Here is a 19,488-nt window from a genome sequence, read left to right as displayed (position 1 = left end):
TGACCATCCCCCAAGAATTATTTTCTGTCATTGAGCAAAGAAGACTTGTTTCAGGTCGTATATATGAAACTTCAGTTTAAAAAACACTTTCAAGTAAAAACCCAGCAATGTATTTTTCCAAAGGAAAAGTCTCTCTTTAAACCTCTCTTAAAGGTTTCTGAAGATAAAAGGAGATTTCCCCAGAGCTGTTTCTGAAGCCGTGGCCTTGAGCAAGTTCACATTCTTCACTGCAAACCCCCTAGAACTGATCAGGGATGAACCAGTCTTTATTGTTTCTTGAATTATAAAATGGAAAAATGCTTTAAAAATATTCAGCTAGAAGAATTGCTGATTCTCTTTTTAAGTTTATGAACAAAGTGTCCAAGATACTGCAGTACAATTATGTAATCCTTCATTTCAAGGTGCTTGTGAAGGAAAGGAAGTATTCTAGCATGTGAGCTAATAAATTCTGAGCTTTTCTAAATGATTTTGTGAGTCTACTGTAGTCTCATCGATGGAGAATACAGTCTCATCTTTGGGAGGCTTTCTGTCAACAAAATTCATAGGCATCGTGTTTGGAGGCAGCGCTATCAGCCCTTGAGGTACTTGTGACATTGTTTTTCTTTACTACAGCAATTTGTGTTGAGATTGACAAACTGACAAATAAGAAGCAACCTGAACAACTGAGCTGGAGTCTTTCAAGTCCTTCAGCAACAGATTTTTGGAAGAGATGTACTTCCTGAGTGACTCGCTGCACGTTCCAGTGCACTCAGACTAGTAGTGGTCTTGCACTCTTTATCCCGTCTAGAAGCGTCTGAGCTCTCTGCTGTGAGCTCGCTGCAGCCTGGGCTAGCAGTACCAGACCATTGTCCTCCTGATCTATAGAGACTTGGTGCTATATGAGCTATAGCGTTCCTGACGCTATTTCTGAACACGCAAGGCAGAAAGTGAGGTTGAAGTCTGGATGACAGGTTTCTTATGCTGTGGTAGATAAGAGCTATTTGGAGAATATATGAATGAAGCAATCATTGAGGGGGTGAATATGAGGAAACATTCTTACTCCTTTTCCAGTCAGAGATTTTAGACAATCGGGTTTATGGATGTTCACTTGGGAATTGTAGGCACTGATTGGCAGCATCAGGCCCGGGTATTAATATACTGGTTACTGTTGCCACAGATGACATGATCATGAGGCTCCATATAATAATCTTCAGAGTTTTCATTGCATATGTCAAGTCTTGCTAGACAATATCTTAATATCTCTTAATGATAATAGGAGGAAGGGTGGATGTTTTGGGGTTGGGGTTTTTTTTTTGTTGGTTTGCTTGCTTGTTTTTTTCCTAAATAAAATGGCATAAAAAAGGAAGCTTCTGAATTTTTGGCAGATTTCCTTTCCAAAACATGACAGGCATGGCTGGTTGGCTTTCCTACCTCCAGAATCTCTAGATTTTAGTTGTTTATCAAACCTTTTGGAGACTGATTCAGGGAAATGCTTGGATGCAGGCAAAGAAATCCAATGCTTTGAGCTGAACACGTCTGTGGAATTAGTGTGTTTTAGTCTTAGCTGTTGCTTTTTGGAGGAGTGTGTCTGGGTAAGGATTGCACCACCTGTCCCTGTTAAGGTAAAGATGGATCTCTTGCTGATAAAGCTGTTAAACAGAAGTGACTTAGCAGAGAAAAGTTGATTGTTTTCCTTGCAGGATAAAAATTCTCCGTGTTTAACTTCATCAGACTAGAAATTCTAAAATGATAGTTCTTGACTGTTAGAACTACCAGTATGAAGGGGAATCAAAACAATAGCTGAAATGAAATGTTCTTACTTGTAGAAATTGAGTGTTTTGATATATCAAAATGAAACAATGATTCACAGGACTTTTCTGAATAAGTAGTTTGCCAAAACCAGCATGTGCCTGTGAAATGTTTGTTTTGATGAGAGATGCGACTTCCTTGGGAAGTTTTTCAGCCAGTTCTATTAAACAGCCCATTGCAGAAGATTGCTGTCTGTCCTTGCTGTTAGGCCATTCTTCCCTGTCACCCTGTGCAGGGACAAAAGCTGCTGCCATTCCAAGTGCTAGTTTAGTTGATTGTTTTTCTTCACTGCTCTCCTCATCTTTAATGTGGTTGCAAGAGAATAATTAAAAAAATGAGTACTTCTGTATCTTGTCCTTGTAGCCTAGTTCACTAAGGGTTTGCCCCTTGCAGGGCTGTAGTAGCACATCTTGACTAGCCCTCCTGGATGCAGTGATGGTGCAAATAGTGATGACCTCTTAGCTTTCTCTTTAATGTTCTGAAAAACCTTACCCATTCAATTAAGGAAGATTTCTTTGAAACAGGTCCTTTTTCAGAAGTGACAAGCAGGTGGGGACAGCACACTTGAAACTGGAAAAGCTGGAATCAGAATGTGAAGTTAGAGAGATCATCGAGGTATGTTTCCTGGGTGAGGTGTGTTTTTCCAGTAAGTAGTATTTGAACACAAAGGGAAAACAAATATTCGTGTTGCATAAATATATCTGTATACAGGTGACAGTTTTGTATTGGATGAGTTTGATAGACAATGGGCTGTTCTTTGTTTTATCATCTCTTGAAGCTTGTCTTAGCTGTGACCATTCTGGTACTGGAACCTTCTTGGGGACTCTCTTCTGCAAATTTTCTGTATCAAGATAGTTTCTTTGTCAGGACCAGAAATTCAGGCAATTCCCAAAAATATTTGCATTGGTACCTTACAGATCAAAGGGTTAAGTGAAGACTGACGGAGTGGATAGAGAGCTGCTGTAAGATCCAGTAGGAGATCTTAAATGGAACCTTAAAAATAATCCCTCGGGCTGCATTACAGGCATGCTCAGGACACCACAGCCCTCAGCATCCTCTGAGCTGCCTGTGGAGTCTGTTTGTACTTTGTGGGCTTAGTGCGCGGCAGGCAGAGGTAGTGCAGCCGTCGGTGCAACTGCCTTGCACAGGCTGTGTGGGTAACCTGCTCTGCTGAATTATGAATCTGGGGAAGCACACGGCTGCGACACCTCCCAGCGTTGCAGTCACCTGCAGGTGATCTCTGTCATCTTTTAGTCATGGGGAAATGAACTCAATGGTTGCCTGAGGCACTATAGATTGAAATCATCATTTGTATGTGCGCTAACTGCTCTTTTTTTTGTGGTTCTTTCAGATTTTTGATGGCAGAAAGCCCACTGGTGGGAAACTGGAGGTAAAAGTGAGACTCAGGGAGCCCCTCAGTGGTCAAGATCTTCAAACAGTTACAGAAAATTGGCTGGTCCTCGAACACTAGTTCTATCTGAGGTATGAATACTGCTTCTAAAGATGGTCTGGCCAGAACTATCTGGCTACAGACAAACTCTGCTTGAATAATGTCTTTCGTTGACATTGACCTGATTACGTAGCCCTGGCTTTGATACCATTCATCTTTGTATTTGTAGTGGTGAGTTGACATAATTTCAGAAATGAGGCTACAGAATCTGTGACTAGCTTATTTATCAAAGATGCTATTTCACAATCACTTGAAATACAGGGAAAGCTTCTAGCATCACCTTTATTTAGAATAATATTTAGAAAATAAGATTGGTGAGTCCTTTCTAGGAAGGAGAGTGCTTTCTGTCCATCCTTCTTGTTAGCAAAAAACCTTTCCGAGTTAGCAAGGACCCTTCTTTCCCTACCAGAAGCAGGAGAAGGGCACTCGTTTGTCCCGTGAAAGTCTGCTTGGCTTCATCTGAAAGGGAAACTATTGGAGATGGGCTTTCTTCTGGATACTTGAGACTTCTGGGCAGGGACAAACTGCACAGTTGAACACAGGCTACCTGAAGGACTGTGCCTGGTGCCCACTGTGCTCATATCGAGTACAGAAGAGGAGCTGTGTGGCTGCCAAAGTGGCTGTATATTAGAAGGGTGAAAAAGAGGTAGGCTGCTGCTTCTTGCCAGCCTCTATGGAAACTGCTTGGTTTTGGAGCTTGTCTTCCTTTCTCATACTCTGTTTCTTAGGTATCACAAATTCTCCCTTCTTTTAAAAAAAAAAAAAAAAAAGGCAAATAAATACCAAAAATTCTGGTGTCTTTTTTTTAAAGGGATTTTTCTACATAAAGTTACTGAAAGGTAAGTACCAGAAGTCCATCTGCCTGTGGAATCTCTAATCAGCCTACTTTTATGTATGTCTGATGATTGAAAGAAACTCAGGTTAGTTGCACACAATCATTGATATCCTGAAACGTAGGTCCTCGCTTCTCCCACAGCTTCTGTTCATAAAGCCAGGGAGCAGAGGCTGACTTGCTGGGGACGGTCAGTTCTCCCTTCGGTGCGTGTGCAAATTGCCTGCAGTCGTAGGGCGTTATTGGCAGAGGTGTGACCATGTTGATCGCTCTGAGCAGGTATTTATTGTACTGTGATAGCATGTAGAGCCCTCCTCTTGGACCATGACCTTGCTATACCAGCATGGAACAAACCTCACCTTTTCTCAGGGAAAACAGATGATGTGTAAATACAGTTTCTAATAAGTAATCCTTCTTCCTTCGCTTGAGCTCCTGAAGTCTCTGTGCTCCCTCTTCCTTAGCATATTGTTTTGCTTTGCTTTTATAAATGGCAGTTAAGGTTCACAGCAACATCACCTCTTTGCCTTTGCTTCCAAATTGTGTTAGATTTTACAGATTGAAAGGTCTTGTTTCAGTACGAGTCTGAATTTGTAGCGCCAAAGGGACTGTTTGTCTAGAGATTTCTTCCTCACAGCCAGGGAGGTCAGTAAGCTGCCCGTGAGCTTCACAGTTAGGCTATGAGGGACACGTTTGGCCGTATCTGAAGTAACAACTTGGCCTTGTGCCGTGACTGGACACCAAAGCATTTTCAATCACTAGAGCTTAATAGTTTTGCTCCATTGAATTTTCTAGTTGACCATCCAGAAAATTCATGTCAGCATTTTGCATATAATGTGACCTTGAATTGTGAACATCTGTTAAGTACTGCATCAAGTAATTTTTTGGGGTTTTGTTTGTGTGTTTTTTTCCTCAGATCCATTGGAATGCTAAAAGATGTGGGATGAACGTATGTAGAAAGATGCTGCTAGCTGCAAGCACCAAAGACGTTAAATGAATGCACTACTGAACCTAATGTCTATTTTGATAACAGCCATAGTGCTTATTAATAACTTTAAGGCAAATGTAAGGCTCTGGAAATTTGCTGCTGCAGGGGATTGTTACTAGTCTGCACAAAATAGACAGAATTGCCTTAATGTTGGACTACTAATGTAGCACCAGGATGAATGTTACATTAACTATGCATAGTGGTGTGCGAAAAGTTTAGCCCCTTAAAAATACCCCGAGGCAGTGCAAAAACTTCTCAGTCAAGTCACAGGTAAGACCTTTACTAGAATTCATTTTTTCAAGTGTACGAGCAGCCGACGTGGTACAGCGAACAGTCTGCTACTGCTTTTTCTGTTCTCTCTTATCAAGCCCTGTTTAGGGGGTTTTTTTTGTTTGTTTCCTAAAATAGAGGAGAGAGCTCAGGCAGCAATCTAGCAGCAGTGCATCCCTCCTCTATGCATGCCATTGCTACGTAACCTTCAATGGGATGTTGCCTTTCAGAAGAAAAGAATGCAAGACTTCTTAGCAGCAGGTGTTTACACAGCTACATTTTTGTTCTGGCTACCAGTTGTCTGCCATGCTTGCTGCACTGCTTGTTCAATGCAGCCTGGGTACTGTGCCTTCATCCTTTTTATTTTCTTTTTTTTGTAATTTAAAAAAGGAGAAAAAAAGTACACTCGACTGCTGCTTCCCAAATGTTCCCTGTATTTTTACAAAAACAGGCTTTTACAGTTCTTCCAGGTGATCGGGAAAATAGCCACTCTTTGTGACGTGTAGAAAACTGGATTATGACTATTTGCAGGAATGCTTTTGATCAGCAACATACAAAAAATGGTACCAAATATGTTTGTGGTTTTTAAATCTCTGTGAGCTAACAGAAACAACGGATCTCAAAGGAGAGGATGTGCCTGCACTGGGGAGTCAGAGCACTCCTACACCAGCTGTTTAGGTAGGGCAAGTTTGTAGACAGAAGAGAGTCCAGACAAGTAAGGCAGCGCTGCCTCTGTCTTCCTGAGCAGATGAAGACAATACAGTGTTTAGTTTTTAATTTCAATAAATTTAATATACAAAACTACATGTTGAAAATAAAAATATAATATGCAGTTTTTTGCAGTGTTAACTAACTGAATTTTAAAAGTACAATTTTTTTTTTAAAACAAGTACTCATTTCTTAACAACATGGTAATTAAGGTCATTTAAAAGGCTGTGGTTGAAGCAAACATGTCAGTCACCAGTTGATAGTGTTTTGCACAAACATAATCCAAACCTAAAAGACTTTTGGGGCAAAGGAAGAGAAGATAAAGATTTTTTCACCTCTTTTACTGCATCATTAAGCGTAACAATGCAAATAAAGTAACTGGAAAGCTGCTGCTGTGGCAAAGCTGGAGTGCAGGCTCTATAAGGAAGATTATTACTTAATTTATGGAACACTCTTCCGCATACTGAATCTTGCTTACACCATGTAGTGCTGCGCTGTGTGTGCAAAAACAGTGTGCAGAGGGGAGTCTGAAAGTAACCGTAGTCCTGCTCTGCTGCACAGGTACATAGGAAGGCTAGTGATTGTGTAGTAGCTTAAGGTTTGTCCATCGTGAAACATTAAGCCACGTTAAGGCCAGAGGTAAGGTTTCACTTTGATGCAACACTTACCCTTCGCAGTGTAGTACTGTGCTACCTCTTGCTGGCCAGCTTTTCCTTCTGGAGTTGGACCCCAGTTCTCTGGCCTGCCTTCCCCAAGTGTTGGGTGGTGACAGCTGTAATTTGTAATATTGGATTTGTCAGACTTTTGCTTTTTGCTAAAAAGCAGTAGCCATTTATTCACAAATGCACTCTGTACATATACTCTGCTGTCTTTACATAAAATACATTGCTACATGTACAGTTACCTTTTCCTTTGCCCAGCTAATGCTGTATATTTGTTTAAAAAACATAGCATCAGTCTCACAGTAGCCTTGCACTTCCCTTTATATTTGAAAGAATGTCTGTGTTACTCACATACAGCAAAAATGAAATAATCCCCACTGCATCCACCAGAACTGACTGCGAGTGGGGACAATGCAATGTCTGAGTTACTGTGCTCACCATAAATTAGCCCCTCTCTTCCCAAATTAATTTTCTGTATAGACAGGAGGAGAAACCTTTGCCCCCCTTCCTGGGAGGGACTCAAAACAGCTGCTTTGCATGGCCATGACTAAACAAACCAAACCCCTTCCTTCTCCTGCTCTCAGCTCTTTCCACTGGTTAGCAGCTTTCCATGGAGACAATAAGAACATGAAACCACATTTCCTCTGGCGGATTCTCAATTCCAGCTTCACAATGTGGTGGCAGATGTCAGCAGCTGCTTTCCTTCCTAAAGCCCTCTCAGGTGAGACCAAGAGCACTGGGCCAAGTGCAAATGTTCAGAGCTGACCAGAAAGCCTTTTTCAGCAGAACATGCAAAAACAGCCACTCTATACTTTTATCACAGGTAAGCTTTTACACGGTGCTGCTAATACAAAGTGCAAGCTGTCTTGTATTATATGACACTAGCGTTACACTACAGCATATAGCAAGGAGGAGACTTAAAGCTGCCCTGGGTGTTACTCTTTAAAAAAACAGGACCTACTGGGGAAGAAGAATGAGATATAACTGCACTTTAGGGCTAATTGATAGTTCCTCTGCTTCAGACAGATTTGTAAACAAAGTACCAAATAGCAGAGGAGTTCTTCTAGTAGAGTATAGAAATCTGCCGAGGTGATGGGTTTTTATAGTAAATAGAGGAAAAAAGTAAACTAGCCTATTACACACACAAAACTGCAGTTTACATAATACCGCTTTCAGAGAGATGCTCGCCCTTCTGCTCATTTGGACGCATATACAAATGTGGTTATGGCTAGGTAATCTTTCCATATCTCTCAAGGGCTACTCCAAACGTATTTCAACCACTAATCTGGTCAAAATAATGTAAACGTTACTTTTTAATGTCTACAGAAAAACCACAAACGGCCTTATGATGAGGTCAGAATGGAGGTCTTGATTGTTGTTTCTTAACATGTCCATCTACAAACAGTACAAGATTGGAGTTTCACTTTTTATTTACGCCCCAGTGATCTTTGCACCCGTTTGAGCATTTAGAGTACATGACTGTAAGTCTTTAAACATGAGCATTTTTCTAAACAGTAACAGAAGTGTATTAGCTGCAAGGATAGCATAGCCATGTTGTAGTATAGAAGCTGCCCTGATCCTCTGTTTGTTGACAATGCATAGAAGATTTAGAATTATGGAACAACTGTCCCTCCCTCCTCCCCCCCTCCCCCAATAGTGTTAACAAAAGCTTAATTTTCCAGTTTTAAAGTGCAAATGATTCAGATACAACTGCTGCTGGAACAGGTCTGAACAGAAAATGAAGTCCTCTTATGAGATGTTTTCCAGAATATAAAAGATGAGCTCCATTATGACTGGCCCCTCACTCAACTGACATGCCCCTCCATGAATCACTGGAACTAAGGCACTGTCCAGGTCATTCATGTATTGAGAGGGCAGTGGCTGTCCATTACTCCCAGCTTGATAACCGACCTAAAAAATACAAAATAAGAGTGGGTTTTACAGAGGCTAGGACACAAGGCTGTGATTCAGCGGGCGGTAAGGGAAGTGCTGTGCAGGAGGATGAGGTGTGTGAGGTGCCGTGGCCTCTGCTCAGGGATGTCAGGCAGTTGAACAGGATGTAGCAGGCAATAAAGTGGCTTTTCTACTTGTTTTTGTCCTTCTCTCTGTTCCCAGTGGCTGTCTGGACAAAAGTAGCCTCTTTTTTTCTACTGCTCTGTCAAAGCAGATCATTCAGATCAGCAGGAACCGCACCCTGCATTACCAGATTAAGTCATGCAGCATTTAAAAGCTGGTTGATACTAGGAACATGTCCACCCCAAGGCAAGGCCAGCTGTCCTGCCAGGAGACCCTTCTCTCTGCTTGTAGCTTTTGCTGTCTCTTGGGGGGACCATCTGTCTGCTTCTCTGCCTCATATGCAGTGCGATCCTTTAAGAACAGCCATACTTGTTTTTTGCTTATCCGAGAATACATTTAATATGCTCCTGTCTTAAACTTCTCGTGAAAAGGCCAATTTAGAGTCTCTTCTGAGCATGTGGCAGGGCTGTTCACAGGTCTCTGACTACAGAGCAGGTGCTGCTGCTGGCATATGGGGGTCAAGCCTGGTGTTAATTCAGGCTAGGCACTACCTTTCCAATTTTAACAGATGGCCCAAAACACCAAACACCACTTAGCACCACTAGATAGATTAGCATCTGATACTGGTACGTCTTTAACCAAGAGAAGGGTTGAAGCGGTGTATTTCCTTTTTGGGGAACAAGCAAGGGAACAACCACCCAATTAAACCAAAACAATTCAAGACTTACTTGATCTGAGTCAAGTGTTACACGCAGACCTAGCTTAGTCATTCCATCTTCTTTCAACAACTTAAGATGAGGACAGAGAGCTAAACAGAAAGCCTTTGCCACGTTTTCAGTCAGTCTGCTATGATCGGCTGGGTCACTCAGACCATTATGTTGCTCATCATTTTCCAGGAAAAACACCTGAAGAAAAGAGTCAACACTTGGCTTTTCTAGAAAATAAGGTTACTGAGATGCCATTTAAACTTCTTCAAATGAAGACTTAAAGAAGAGCTGCTCAGGGAAGATCAGCAAAAGACCCTGAAGACAAGCCACCTCAGGGGGAAAAAAAATTAAAAAAAACTTCAAAAGATATAAATAGTCATGTTCTCAAAAACCTTTCAGTTCTGGTCAAAAGCCTCATTATGGAAATTCACAATGTATTACACATAGTTTTTAGTAAAAAAATGCTTTTAATTAGGTGTTAATTTCAGAAAATTCACATTTTTAGTAGAAGCCATCCCAGCCTGAAGATTTGTACTACTGTTTTCACTGAACTTACTTGTCTCTGTTGAGCCCAACTGACCTGAGAGAAAATGATACTAAGGTGGCAAGCTGCAGAGTGATTAACCTGGTTCTTCCTGGGCAGGTTAAGTGAAACACTTCAAGAAATCTTTTAACGCTAGCATTTGTGTGCTGGCAAAGTCACAGCTAACCTCAGCTATGCAAGCAGTTTCTGCAAGTGATTTGTGCCACAGCGCTTTCATTTTAACTTGCAACATTTTAGAGAAGGTAGCTCATAACATTTTTTTTAAAAATAATTATTAAGATTTGCCTCCATTTAAAACTATTTTTTAACACAAATGCAGATGAAACCCACTGTTGCCTTGGGTAACACAGTAAGCAAGTATTTTTCTGGTCCCTGCCGTGTTCAACAACCATTACGCGAGAAGAGGTGGCCAGCGCAGAGTAGGCCGTAGAGGCTGGCTGTGATAGCAGCCTGAGCTGCGCATCGCTGATAGGATGTTTTATTCTGCACCATGCCGTACTGAATCTTTCCTTGCAGGTAGGAAAGGTAATACAGGGTTTGTTCTGAAGAATTTGCTGCTTTAATTTTGATGAGTAGGGAGAGCAAGTCGAAAGAAGACTAGGCTGTAGTTGCAATCCCAAAATGCCAAGTGTTGGTTTACATGCAGCTCAATTTGACTGACTTACCTCTGTCCACCGAATGACCTTTCCGTTTGCCTTGTACTCTGAGCCATGAAATATCTTCACACTTGTTATAGACTCCATTGATTTGCCATCAATAGGGCTTACAACACTGTAAAAGGGCGGGAAAAGGGTAAGTTCTGGCTTAGCAGAAAACATGAGCTGAACAGAGACCATTGCAAAAGAGGACTACATCAGGCTCCTCTGCTACACCTGAATCCTCCAAGTGCCTTGTTGCAGGCTTTTTCCTTAACTGAGTGTTCTGCAATTTGGACTGCTACTACACAGCAACTTACCACATCAGCTTAATGAGGCATAGACCAAAATTAGCCTCAGAAGGGAAGCCAAAGGCTTCTCTCAGGGTGCCAAAATCAGTCATCATCTTGAATGCAACTGCTAATTGTGATGATGGTGCTGGGCCTGAAACTTTATAGTGAGCAGCCTTTCTGGAATGGGCTCCTGCAGAGCTGAGCAGGAGGGAAGAGCTGAGAGGCAGCATGCTCCCTCCTGTGCCCTGCAGCTCCTACCCCTGACACCCGCCCTGGTCAATACGCACAAACCAGGTGCAGAAGGACCTTCCTGCACGTTTTCAACAAAGCTTCGCACCAACGGCTGAGATCTTGTAAGATGCTAACACAGCCATGACACATTTCATACAGATTTGATTTTGATTCATTTGTAACCTCAGTGTAGGCCAGTAATACCTGAAACACTACTTACACAACCCAGAATTTTATTGCAGAACCTAAGACTGACCCAGAGAGCCTGAAACTACAGAAATATCCTTCTTTCTAGATGTTGAGTCCTTAAACATAAGAGCACTTACTGCCATAAATAGTTAAGCTGGCATATACACCTTTCTTTTGGCTTAACTATCAAGAGTCCAAATATACTGTTGATGGTCAGCAATTTTATTTCCAGCACTACTTAATGCAAACTAAGCACCAAGACAGCAAAGTGACCACAATATGCAGGGTTCAGCACTGCGTGTTGGAGACAGATTAGTGGTTTCCAATAACTGGATATTAGCAATGGCAAAAAAATCCATAACATTGACAACTTTCTGAATTGAAGCCCCAAAGCTCTGTATCTCAATTCCACTTTCATCCCATTTAATTGCATCTTACCACTCAAAACAGAGGCACAGACTTGTAATTCCTATTGATTTGAAGACTCATGTACCTTATAAGATCAATTAAAATCTTTAACAAATACAGTCAAACAGACACCATTCAATGTCAAGCGATTGCTCCTCTACTTACCCCTTACTAAAGTTTTTATCATCTTCTACCCACTGAATATGAACGTGTTCCTGAGGATCTTCAGCATCTACTTTGCCACAAGTGATGGTGAAGTCTTTCATCTCTCTCAAGGCCTGCCTCAAAGAGTCCATGTTCTCAGCAGTTATCTGGACCATTACTCCATCTAGGGAACCCAGAAATCCTCATAAGCCAAGATAAGCCACACTGAACAGAGTGTATATAAAAAAAGAAATAAACATCCTTCCTCTTTTTGCAACAGAAAGATTAAAAATCTATTTTGAGTCATAGGCAGCAATGCTATATAAGACCATTTCTGAACTCTCAGATTCCTAAAACGCGGCACTGATGAGCATTGACTAGGGAAAACAGAAGCATAATGTAAAGTCCATCTACCAGGTAAAGTCAGCTGTAGCAACGGCTACATTAGTTTGCCCCAAAACTTGACACCTGCTCTAGGCAACCCTCAGAAACCCCGTGTGACCCACTGCCTCCATTCAGCTACCACCGCTGTTGGCACTGGAAGCAGCACTCCAGCGGTGACAGAGTTTTTGGGAAGCCAATGCTTGCCTGACAGTAGCAAAAGATAGAGAATTTGGATTGGATCAGTCTAAATTACTGCAGAAATAACTTAGGAATGACACACTTCCCCAATGTACAGACTCCTTCCCTGAATCCACCCATACCTTTCTCTTGACTAAACCACCAATTCAGACACAGAAAATGGTATAATGACCTACATATACTTAGAGTGAGATGGCTGCTTTTCAGCCCTGGGTGACTACTCGCCCATGGAGTGCATGCTCTTACAGCTGCAAGCTTTCAAGCTGGCGCAGCTTAAGGAGTTACTGCTCGTCAGTGGAGCTGTGCTAACTGACTGCACCCATGGGCTTCTTGCATACCTCACTCACAGACTGTAAGGAGCACACTTAAAACACGACTGGCTGCACTGCTCTGTCACATCTGCAGTGAGGTTAGACTACAAAGTTCTGTAGCTCAGCTAACAAGCAATAACGGCTTTCAATCCAGTGTACACAGTCGGCATTTATTTCTGTGATATGACAACTGGTAAAAGAAGAACAAACCATATCAGAGAGGTACCAGCTCAACAATCTTGACTTGTCATGTTTTCATCTGCCCACATACAAGCATGTAAACAATGCACATTCATAATCTTGCATCATGCAGAGCTAGTTGGGAACAGAGTAAGTTTAGCAGGGCTTCCTCTCCTGGTCGGTGGATTACACATTCCGTATTTCTTAGGCTCACAATTTCCTCATTCAACCCAAACCAGTGAACTGATCACAGGCTCACAAGCCCGGTATTTCATCTCTTACCCTCATTTTCTTGTGTCCCTGTTCTACAGCATCTGGACAAGTTCCTCCTCATTAAAGGAAACGGGTTTTTTTCTGGCTAAAAAGTAGGCTAAAGCTGAAGCAGCAGCGTGATTCTAATGCCCAAGGCATAACAGCAGAACCCTGATAACTGCAGAGCTGAGCCGTGTTAAGAGAGAAGCGCTGTGTTTTAAGCAAGCAGTTCAGTTCTTACCTTCTACTATACTGGATTTGGCAAGGTAGCCTGAAGAGGATTTTAAAGCTCCACTGAACACAAAGAAGCTGGCACCAGTCACTGCAACAACAACAACAACAGGAGTGATTTAGTGAGGCTTTCGTCAAAACAATGCCTTACACAAGAATCAGGTATCACACCTCTATCATCCAGAGAGGTGATTAATCTAAATCAGGACAAATGCTGCTTAGAATTATGGTGACTTTAATGCACATCACAGGCTTGGATATGGAAGGGCAAATCACCCAGTTATTTTCTAAACTGGACAACAGTTTTTGTCAACCTTAATGAATGCTCATATTTCATCACTCTCCCTCTCCCCATACACACCTCTAAGTTTCAGGACTACTAATTTAGAGTAACCAAGTACATAATTAACTTCTAAATGTTCCCACACAGCTGGTAAAGATTGTAAGCAAGCTGTTTATGGCTCACACTGTAACACCAACCCACTGGAAAGGCCATAGCTCAGAGCCACCTGATTTAAAGTAAAATTCTCTTAAATGACCACTAAGCATCATGAAATTCCTGCTGGAAATCCTTCTTCTTGTCCCATATGTAAAACAAACAGAAGTCAGATAAGATCATCAGTCCTGAGTGACATCCCATGCCAGTATACTCATTGGAGTGACTGGGGATACTTGCAAAACATAAAAGTTGGCCTCTGTCTTGCTTGTTCTCATTTGGACATAGCATAAATGTCGTATAAATGTCTTCACCTGAAATTTTCCCCAAAACTGCAACATTTAAATTCTCAGCACACTGCTGCTGCAGCCCTTCAGCCTACTCTAACAAAAATAAAGCCTGGAAATTAGATGGTCTAACTGAGGTGACCATGAGGATTTTCTGGAAGATGCATTATTAAAATGCTGCTGTTGTTGGTTATTCTTTACCTTTCTCGCATACTAAATCTAATCTGCCTCCTTTCACATAGTATAGGTCAAGCACAAGCAACCACAACCTCTCCTGTAGTCTCCAATAATGCCAACAACAGCTCTCATTCCTAATGTAGAGATGTTGCCTAAACCAGTTACAGCACTGTGACCTCTGGAGCACTGCAAGTCCTGAGCTGTATTGTGCAGGCAGTATTACCATATTTACAAAGGAGCAAGCTGTTATTTGCTTTATCTCTGCTTGATCTATGAAGTTGCTAGAACGCCTTTCAGACAAATTCAGAACAGCACCATTGTCCTAGAGAAGTGTGATGTGGACTGTACACAGGATACAAACCGCACAGTGTGCCCCCTGACATCTGAGATCATGGATTCTGCAAGGGAAGTAAAACACCAAGGGGGTAAAGGGCAGATAGAAGTGTTACTACACCTTGTGTTGCATGTCTAACTCACAAAGCTGCCCAATCAGTAATGGCAGCAATCGGAAATATTTTCTCTGAATGTCTAACAGAAACTCAGTGAAATGCAGACAAACCCAGTTCTGACTGATTCACAAAGCCACATGCTGGAACGGTAACATGAACGGCAAAGAAGTCATGCAGAGTGCTGGGAGGGAACGGCCTCATCGTGAACCCTTGTTCTCACCCTTCCTCGGCTGATTATGGATGCTGATGGCCTGTGTCTGGTAATTCCCGTCATCATTCTGAACACACACCAGATGCGAGTCTGCCTTCTCATTGAAGCACGCTCCCCCTGCTAGAACATGCTCGTTGGATTTGTTCATGGCTTTCATCATCTGAAAACAAAAAGGTTTACCATTTCTACCCTGTTTGTCAAGTACTACCATAAACAGGTGATTTTTGGAACAGTTTAATCGGACAGAGGAAGCTTCTCAACAGCGCTCATATTCTCATGTCAGATTTTAGCACTCAGAAGCATAAACTGCTTTTGAAAACAGGGTTCAGGTCTTATACTGTCTAGATGCTTTAAAGTGCCACCTTTTATGTAATAAGATAAATGGTCTAAGAGATAGCTGAGCTATATAGGTTGCAAAAGCTATTATCTCTAGCTGTTTTAAAAGAATAAATTCACAGGAAAAAAACATTAGAAAAACATTGGGAGGAAATATCTGGCTTGTTTACACAACTACAGTTGCTTATGACATAAATCACTAATGCTGCCTCCACAGTTCAGTGCTAGACTGGCACTCAGGCTTGTGGCACTTAATCCAGTTCTGCCATGACCAAACACCAAAGCTTTAGTGTCTCTGTGCTTCACCTGCATGAACTGGTGAAATTGGGATCAATGTTCCCAATCTGAAGACTTTAAAAAAGATCTGAATCATAGACATCCAGAAATAATTTTGATTCTCTCCAAAGGAGGCCTCCAAAAAGCATCCAAAAACGTTTGTGATATATCTGCACTTCAGTTTTGCTGATCATCATCTAACATACACCTAGTTACATGCCTTGACAAAATATTCTTGTAAATTATATAGCTTTTTTCCTTTTCTCCTCTCTTCCTCTTCGTGGAGGCTCAGACTATGAGATTTTTGATCCAAAAGAAAACTGAGGGATTCATCTATCTCTGGAATTTGTTTCAAAACCAAAAATTTTATGTTTGCTTAAAAGAAAAAAAGGCAAATTAAATTACTCCCCCCCAGTGAAAACCCTGATGAGAAGGAAAATGCTGAATTATTTGACATCTCTTAACAGCACTCGTACTCCTATCCTCTGCTTCCCGCAGCTGATAAGCATGCACGCTACACACAACACATTTGTCTCTCTCAGTCTAACATAAAACCTTAATTATAGTGTCAGGAACATTAGCTGATGCTCACTATTGACAAATGTGCGCAGGTGTAATGTTTGGGGAGGAAACTTAATTAAGATTCTGCATCAGACAACAGTGTATTTCATTATCTAGTTTATCATGTCATGCTTCAGAAACAAGATTTTAGCTCACCAGCAGCCATCTTTATGGAGCCCAGTAGTTGCCATTAGCATAACAAGAAACAACTGGACATGGCAACTGTACTTTGTAACAAGGCAACTGATAAAAAAGGGACAGTCATTTTTGCTGAGGAACTAAATAGGCTACTGAGTATCACTAGAAGTTGCAGCAAATTAAAATAATTTGGAGATAAAAATATTTATTTAATAATAACACTATATATTAATATTTAATTTGCTAATTACAGTCTAAATTCTCCACATTTAATCCATCCATGAGATTTAAAACAAGTTTTTCACCTTCTAGATAGTTTGAGTGACACTCTTTTCTAATTAACTACTGCTTTACATGAGAAAAAAGTAAAGGTCTTGTGGTTTAATTCATCTTAATTCAAACTATACTCAGATGAAAAATCTCTAGCAATTCAGTTTTTCAACTGGATTGCAAGTAATAATGTTAAATAAATAACAATTTCTCCATTTAAAAAGCTGAATCCTTGCTTCACACTGGAAAAAGAACCCAAACACGATGCAGAGATTTTGCTAAGCTGCATAACGCAGGGATTTCCTCACAGTCCAGCTTAGTGCGATGTCTAATACAGAACTGAAGCTAACACGCTTGCAAACGCCAGGCACAGCTATCACTTACAAAACTGCATCTTGTGTGCCAATCCATCTCAACTTATTTGTTCAAATCAAACCAGTATTTTCTATTATTTACAATTACACTTTATATGCAAACAGTTAAAAAACCTGAAGAAAAAGAGTTTAACAGTTTAATTAATACTAAATTGAATTGCATTCTTTCTGTGGAGCCACCCTCACTCAGTCTCAAAACATGTGCGCATCATGCATTTATCATTTGCTTTTGACGCAGTTTTCCCTAGTAGTAGTGAATAAAATGAAATTGCTTTAGATCCCAGGTCCTCCAACCACAAAGAAACTGTACACAAATGTATTTCTTACAAGCATTACCTCATTATATCTGTTGCTAGGAATTTTGATGCTGGTTTTTCTGACTTCCATATCAACCACTAAACCTTGGACCACAGGCAGCGTGTACTGGTAATTTCTGAAGTCCTGGTAATTAAAACAAGTTTTTGAAAGTTAGGCACAATGACCATCATTACCACTGTAGGTTTCATAATTATCCTAGTGACTACTAGTTAGCCCATTAAAATAATTCTAATCAGTGACTGAAAGGCAGGGAGGGAGACACACATCACAGCTTGTAACCTACATAATCAAAGTACACAAATGAAAAAACATCATCATGACTGTTAGCCATTTCACTGATTTTCTCACATCAAAATTAATATTCTCCAGCTTTGAATGTCATCACTGTATGCAGGAAAATTTGCTCTCTGTGTTCTGTTACATTACTGGATAGAGTTACTAGCTTTTCTAGCAGTGAGATTAAGTCATGCATCAAAGAGAATTTTCTGTATTGAAAATATTAGCAAAGTAGGAAGAGCTAATAACTTCGCTTCAGTTGAAGCGCTGTATGATCAGAGAGCTGTGACTGCACACTGTGATGACCTAACACTTCTGAGGAAGAAATCTGAGCAACTAATGTACTTGTTTCAAGATCCAAACATTCTCAGGTGGCCAGGATTTGGATGTTGATTTGGGTACCCTTTTTACAATTCACTATGTTGTTGAAAGCTAACATCCAGTATCAGTAACAGTTAGTAAATTCATCCAAATGCCCACTATTTCCTCTTGTCATCTTCTAAGCATGCCAGCTACTATGTGCAACAGGAGCACAGTTCTCCCCACATTTATCCATTCACACTGGTGGAACGTGCAAACTCAGTCTCAGCACTTACTGCAAGAAGGTTCATAATCGTGTGTCCAGTCTCTCCAAACAAAGGCTTACGAAATCTGACACTAAAAAGTGGGCATGGATAAACTAGGATAAAATAAAACAGAAAAGGTCAGATTGAAATTTACATACTGAGATTCTGCAAAACCAGACTCAAATACAATCTCATCAGTTGAATATGGTAAGCAGCAGCAAAAGAAGAGACTGGAAAGAAGACCAGAATTTAAAAAGCAAAAGGGAAGAAGAGTTTAACATTATAATGCACCTTACACATGTGTCATGGCTCCCTGCCCACCACGATAGAAACAGTAAGAATTATGTGGAATGCTTACAAGTGGCACACTGCAAGGCTGTACCTAGCAATCTGGACACTGATTGCAAAGATGATCTTTCTAAATGCTTTTCTCAGGCTACGTCTTGGAAAAGGCTTCTTCCTTTTTTATGACCATCCTGCTGCTCTCCACTATAGCATCATAAGCCTTCAGCTTCTGTGGCTGACATAGGTGACATTCAAGTGATAACACTGAGATTATTTCATTTTCTGTTTTCATAATTTCATAAGAATGCGGCGAATTCTCTACAGGAGTATGTCAAAAACAATTAAAAGGACATCTACGGTATGTCAGCAATGCAAAATATATGCATCCCTTGGCTGACTTAGCCATACTTGTAAAACATCTATGATGCAATTCAAGGCGTAGTGCATGGATCTGGCTACATTACATTCTGTTGCAGCAGAAGCCGTAACAGTCCTTGAAACATGATTCATGCAGTAATATGTAATGCCAAGGTTTTCTAAACGCATGTTCGAAGGAAGGTTCCTAAACTATCCTCAGGCAAACACTCAGCCTGATTTCCCAAAATGCCGCACACGTTCACAGTTCCCAGTGTAGTCAGAAGGGGCTGCAAAATGCTCAGCAGGTTTGAATAACAACGTAAGGATTTCCTGATAGAAATAAGCTCTAGCTTCTGCACACTGATGTGATATCTGGAAAGCATCACAGCTCCTACACACACACCATACAGCTGATCAACTCATGAACAGTGTCCTGAGGCACCAAGTCGCATTGAATTTGCCATGCCTGCCACCCTGGCTGCACACAGCAGCTCAGCTATGTCCCAGAAGCACTGAATTGCCTGTGCTTGAGCTGTATGGTTGATCTGCAGATGCTCAGCAGATGTTTTCTGGACATCTAGCAACCCAGAGTGACTCCTGCTTCTGATCTGCTGCGCATTCAGCAGCACTGGACAAATGGCCAAAATCTGACAATTCCACCAGAAAAGAGGATGTATCCAAGGAAACCTGGAACACAAATGCAGCCCCTTCCAAGAGGGGATTGAGGAAGTAATTGGCAGTCGCAGCTGTCAC

At 41.2% G+C, this 19,488-nt stretch overlaps 2 protein-coding genes across 2 annotated transcripts in view; one reads left to right on the top strand and one right to left on the bottom strand.

Moving 5' to 3' along the window:
* The window catches only part of CC2D1B (coiled-coil and C2 domain containing 1B), a 37,845-nt gene extending 29,515 nt beyond the window's left edge, over positions 1-8,330 (top strand). The window contains exons 23-25 of the mRNA XM_059822281.1: positions 2,313-2,403; positions 3,140-3,270; positions 4,984-8,330. Of these exons, the coding sequence (XP_059678264.1) occupies positions 2,313-2,403; positions 3,140-3,259 (211 nt within the window). The 3' untranslated portion in view covers positions 3,260-3,270; positions 4,984-8,330. The remainder of the gene's footprint in view (positions 1-2,312; positions 2,404-3,139; positions 3,271-4,983) is intronic.
* The window catches only part of ZFYVE9 (zinc finger FYVE-type containing 9), a 59,621-nt gene continuing 48,456 nt past the window's right edge, over positions 8,324-19,488 (bottom strand). Inside the window, exons 12-19 of the mRNA XM_059822280.1 lie at positions 18,124-18,206; positions 17,270-17,374; positions 14,988-15,138; positions 13,429-13,509; positions 11,884-12,046; positions 10,628-10,733; positions 9,440-9,616; positions 8,324-8,606 (exon numbers count right to left, since the gene is read on the bottom strand). Coding sequence (XP_059678263.1) covers positions 8,445-8,606; positions 9,440-9,616; positions 10,628-10,733; positions 11,884-12,046; positions 13,429-13,509; positions 14,988-15,138; positions 17,270-17,374; positions 18,124-18,206 — 1,028 coding nt within the window. The 3' untranslated portion in view covers positions 8,324-8,444. The remainder of the gene's footprint in view (positions 8,607-9,439; positions 9,617-10,627; positions 10,734-11,883; positions 12,047-13,428; positions 13,510-14,987; positions 15,139-17,269; positions 17,375-18,123; positions 18,207-19,488) is intronic.

The sequence above is a fragment of the Gavia stellata genome, chromosome 10 (genome assembly GCF_030936135.1).
Source record: "Gavia stellata isolate bGavSte3 chromosome 10, bGavSte3.hap2, whole genome shotgun sequence".
NCBI classification, from domain to species: Eukaryota; Metazoa; Chordata; class Aves; order Gaviiformes; family Gaviidae; genus Gavia; species Gavia stellata.
The sequence above is the reverse complement of the archived record's forward strand: the minus strand, read 5'-3'. Positions and strand labels throughout refer to the sequence as shown.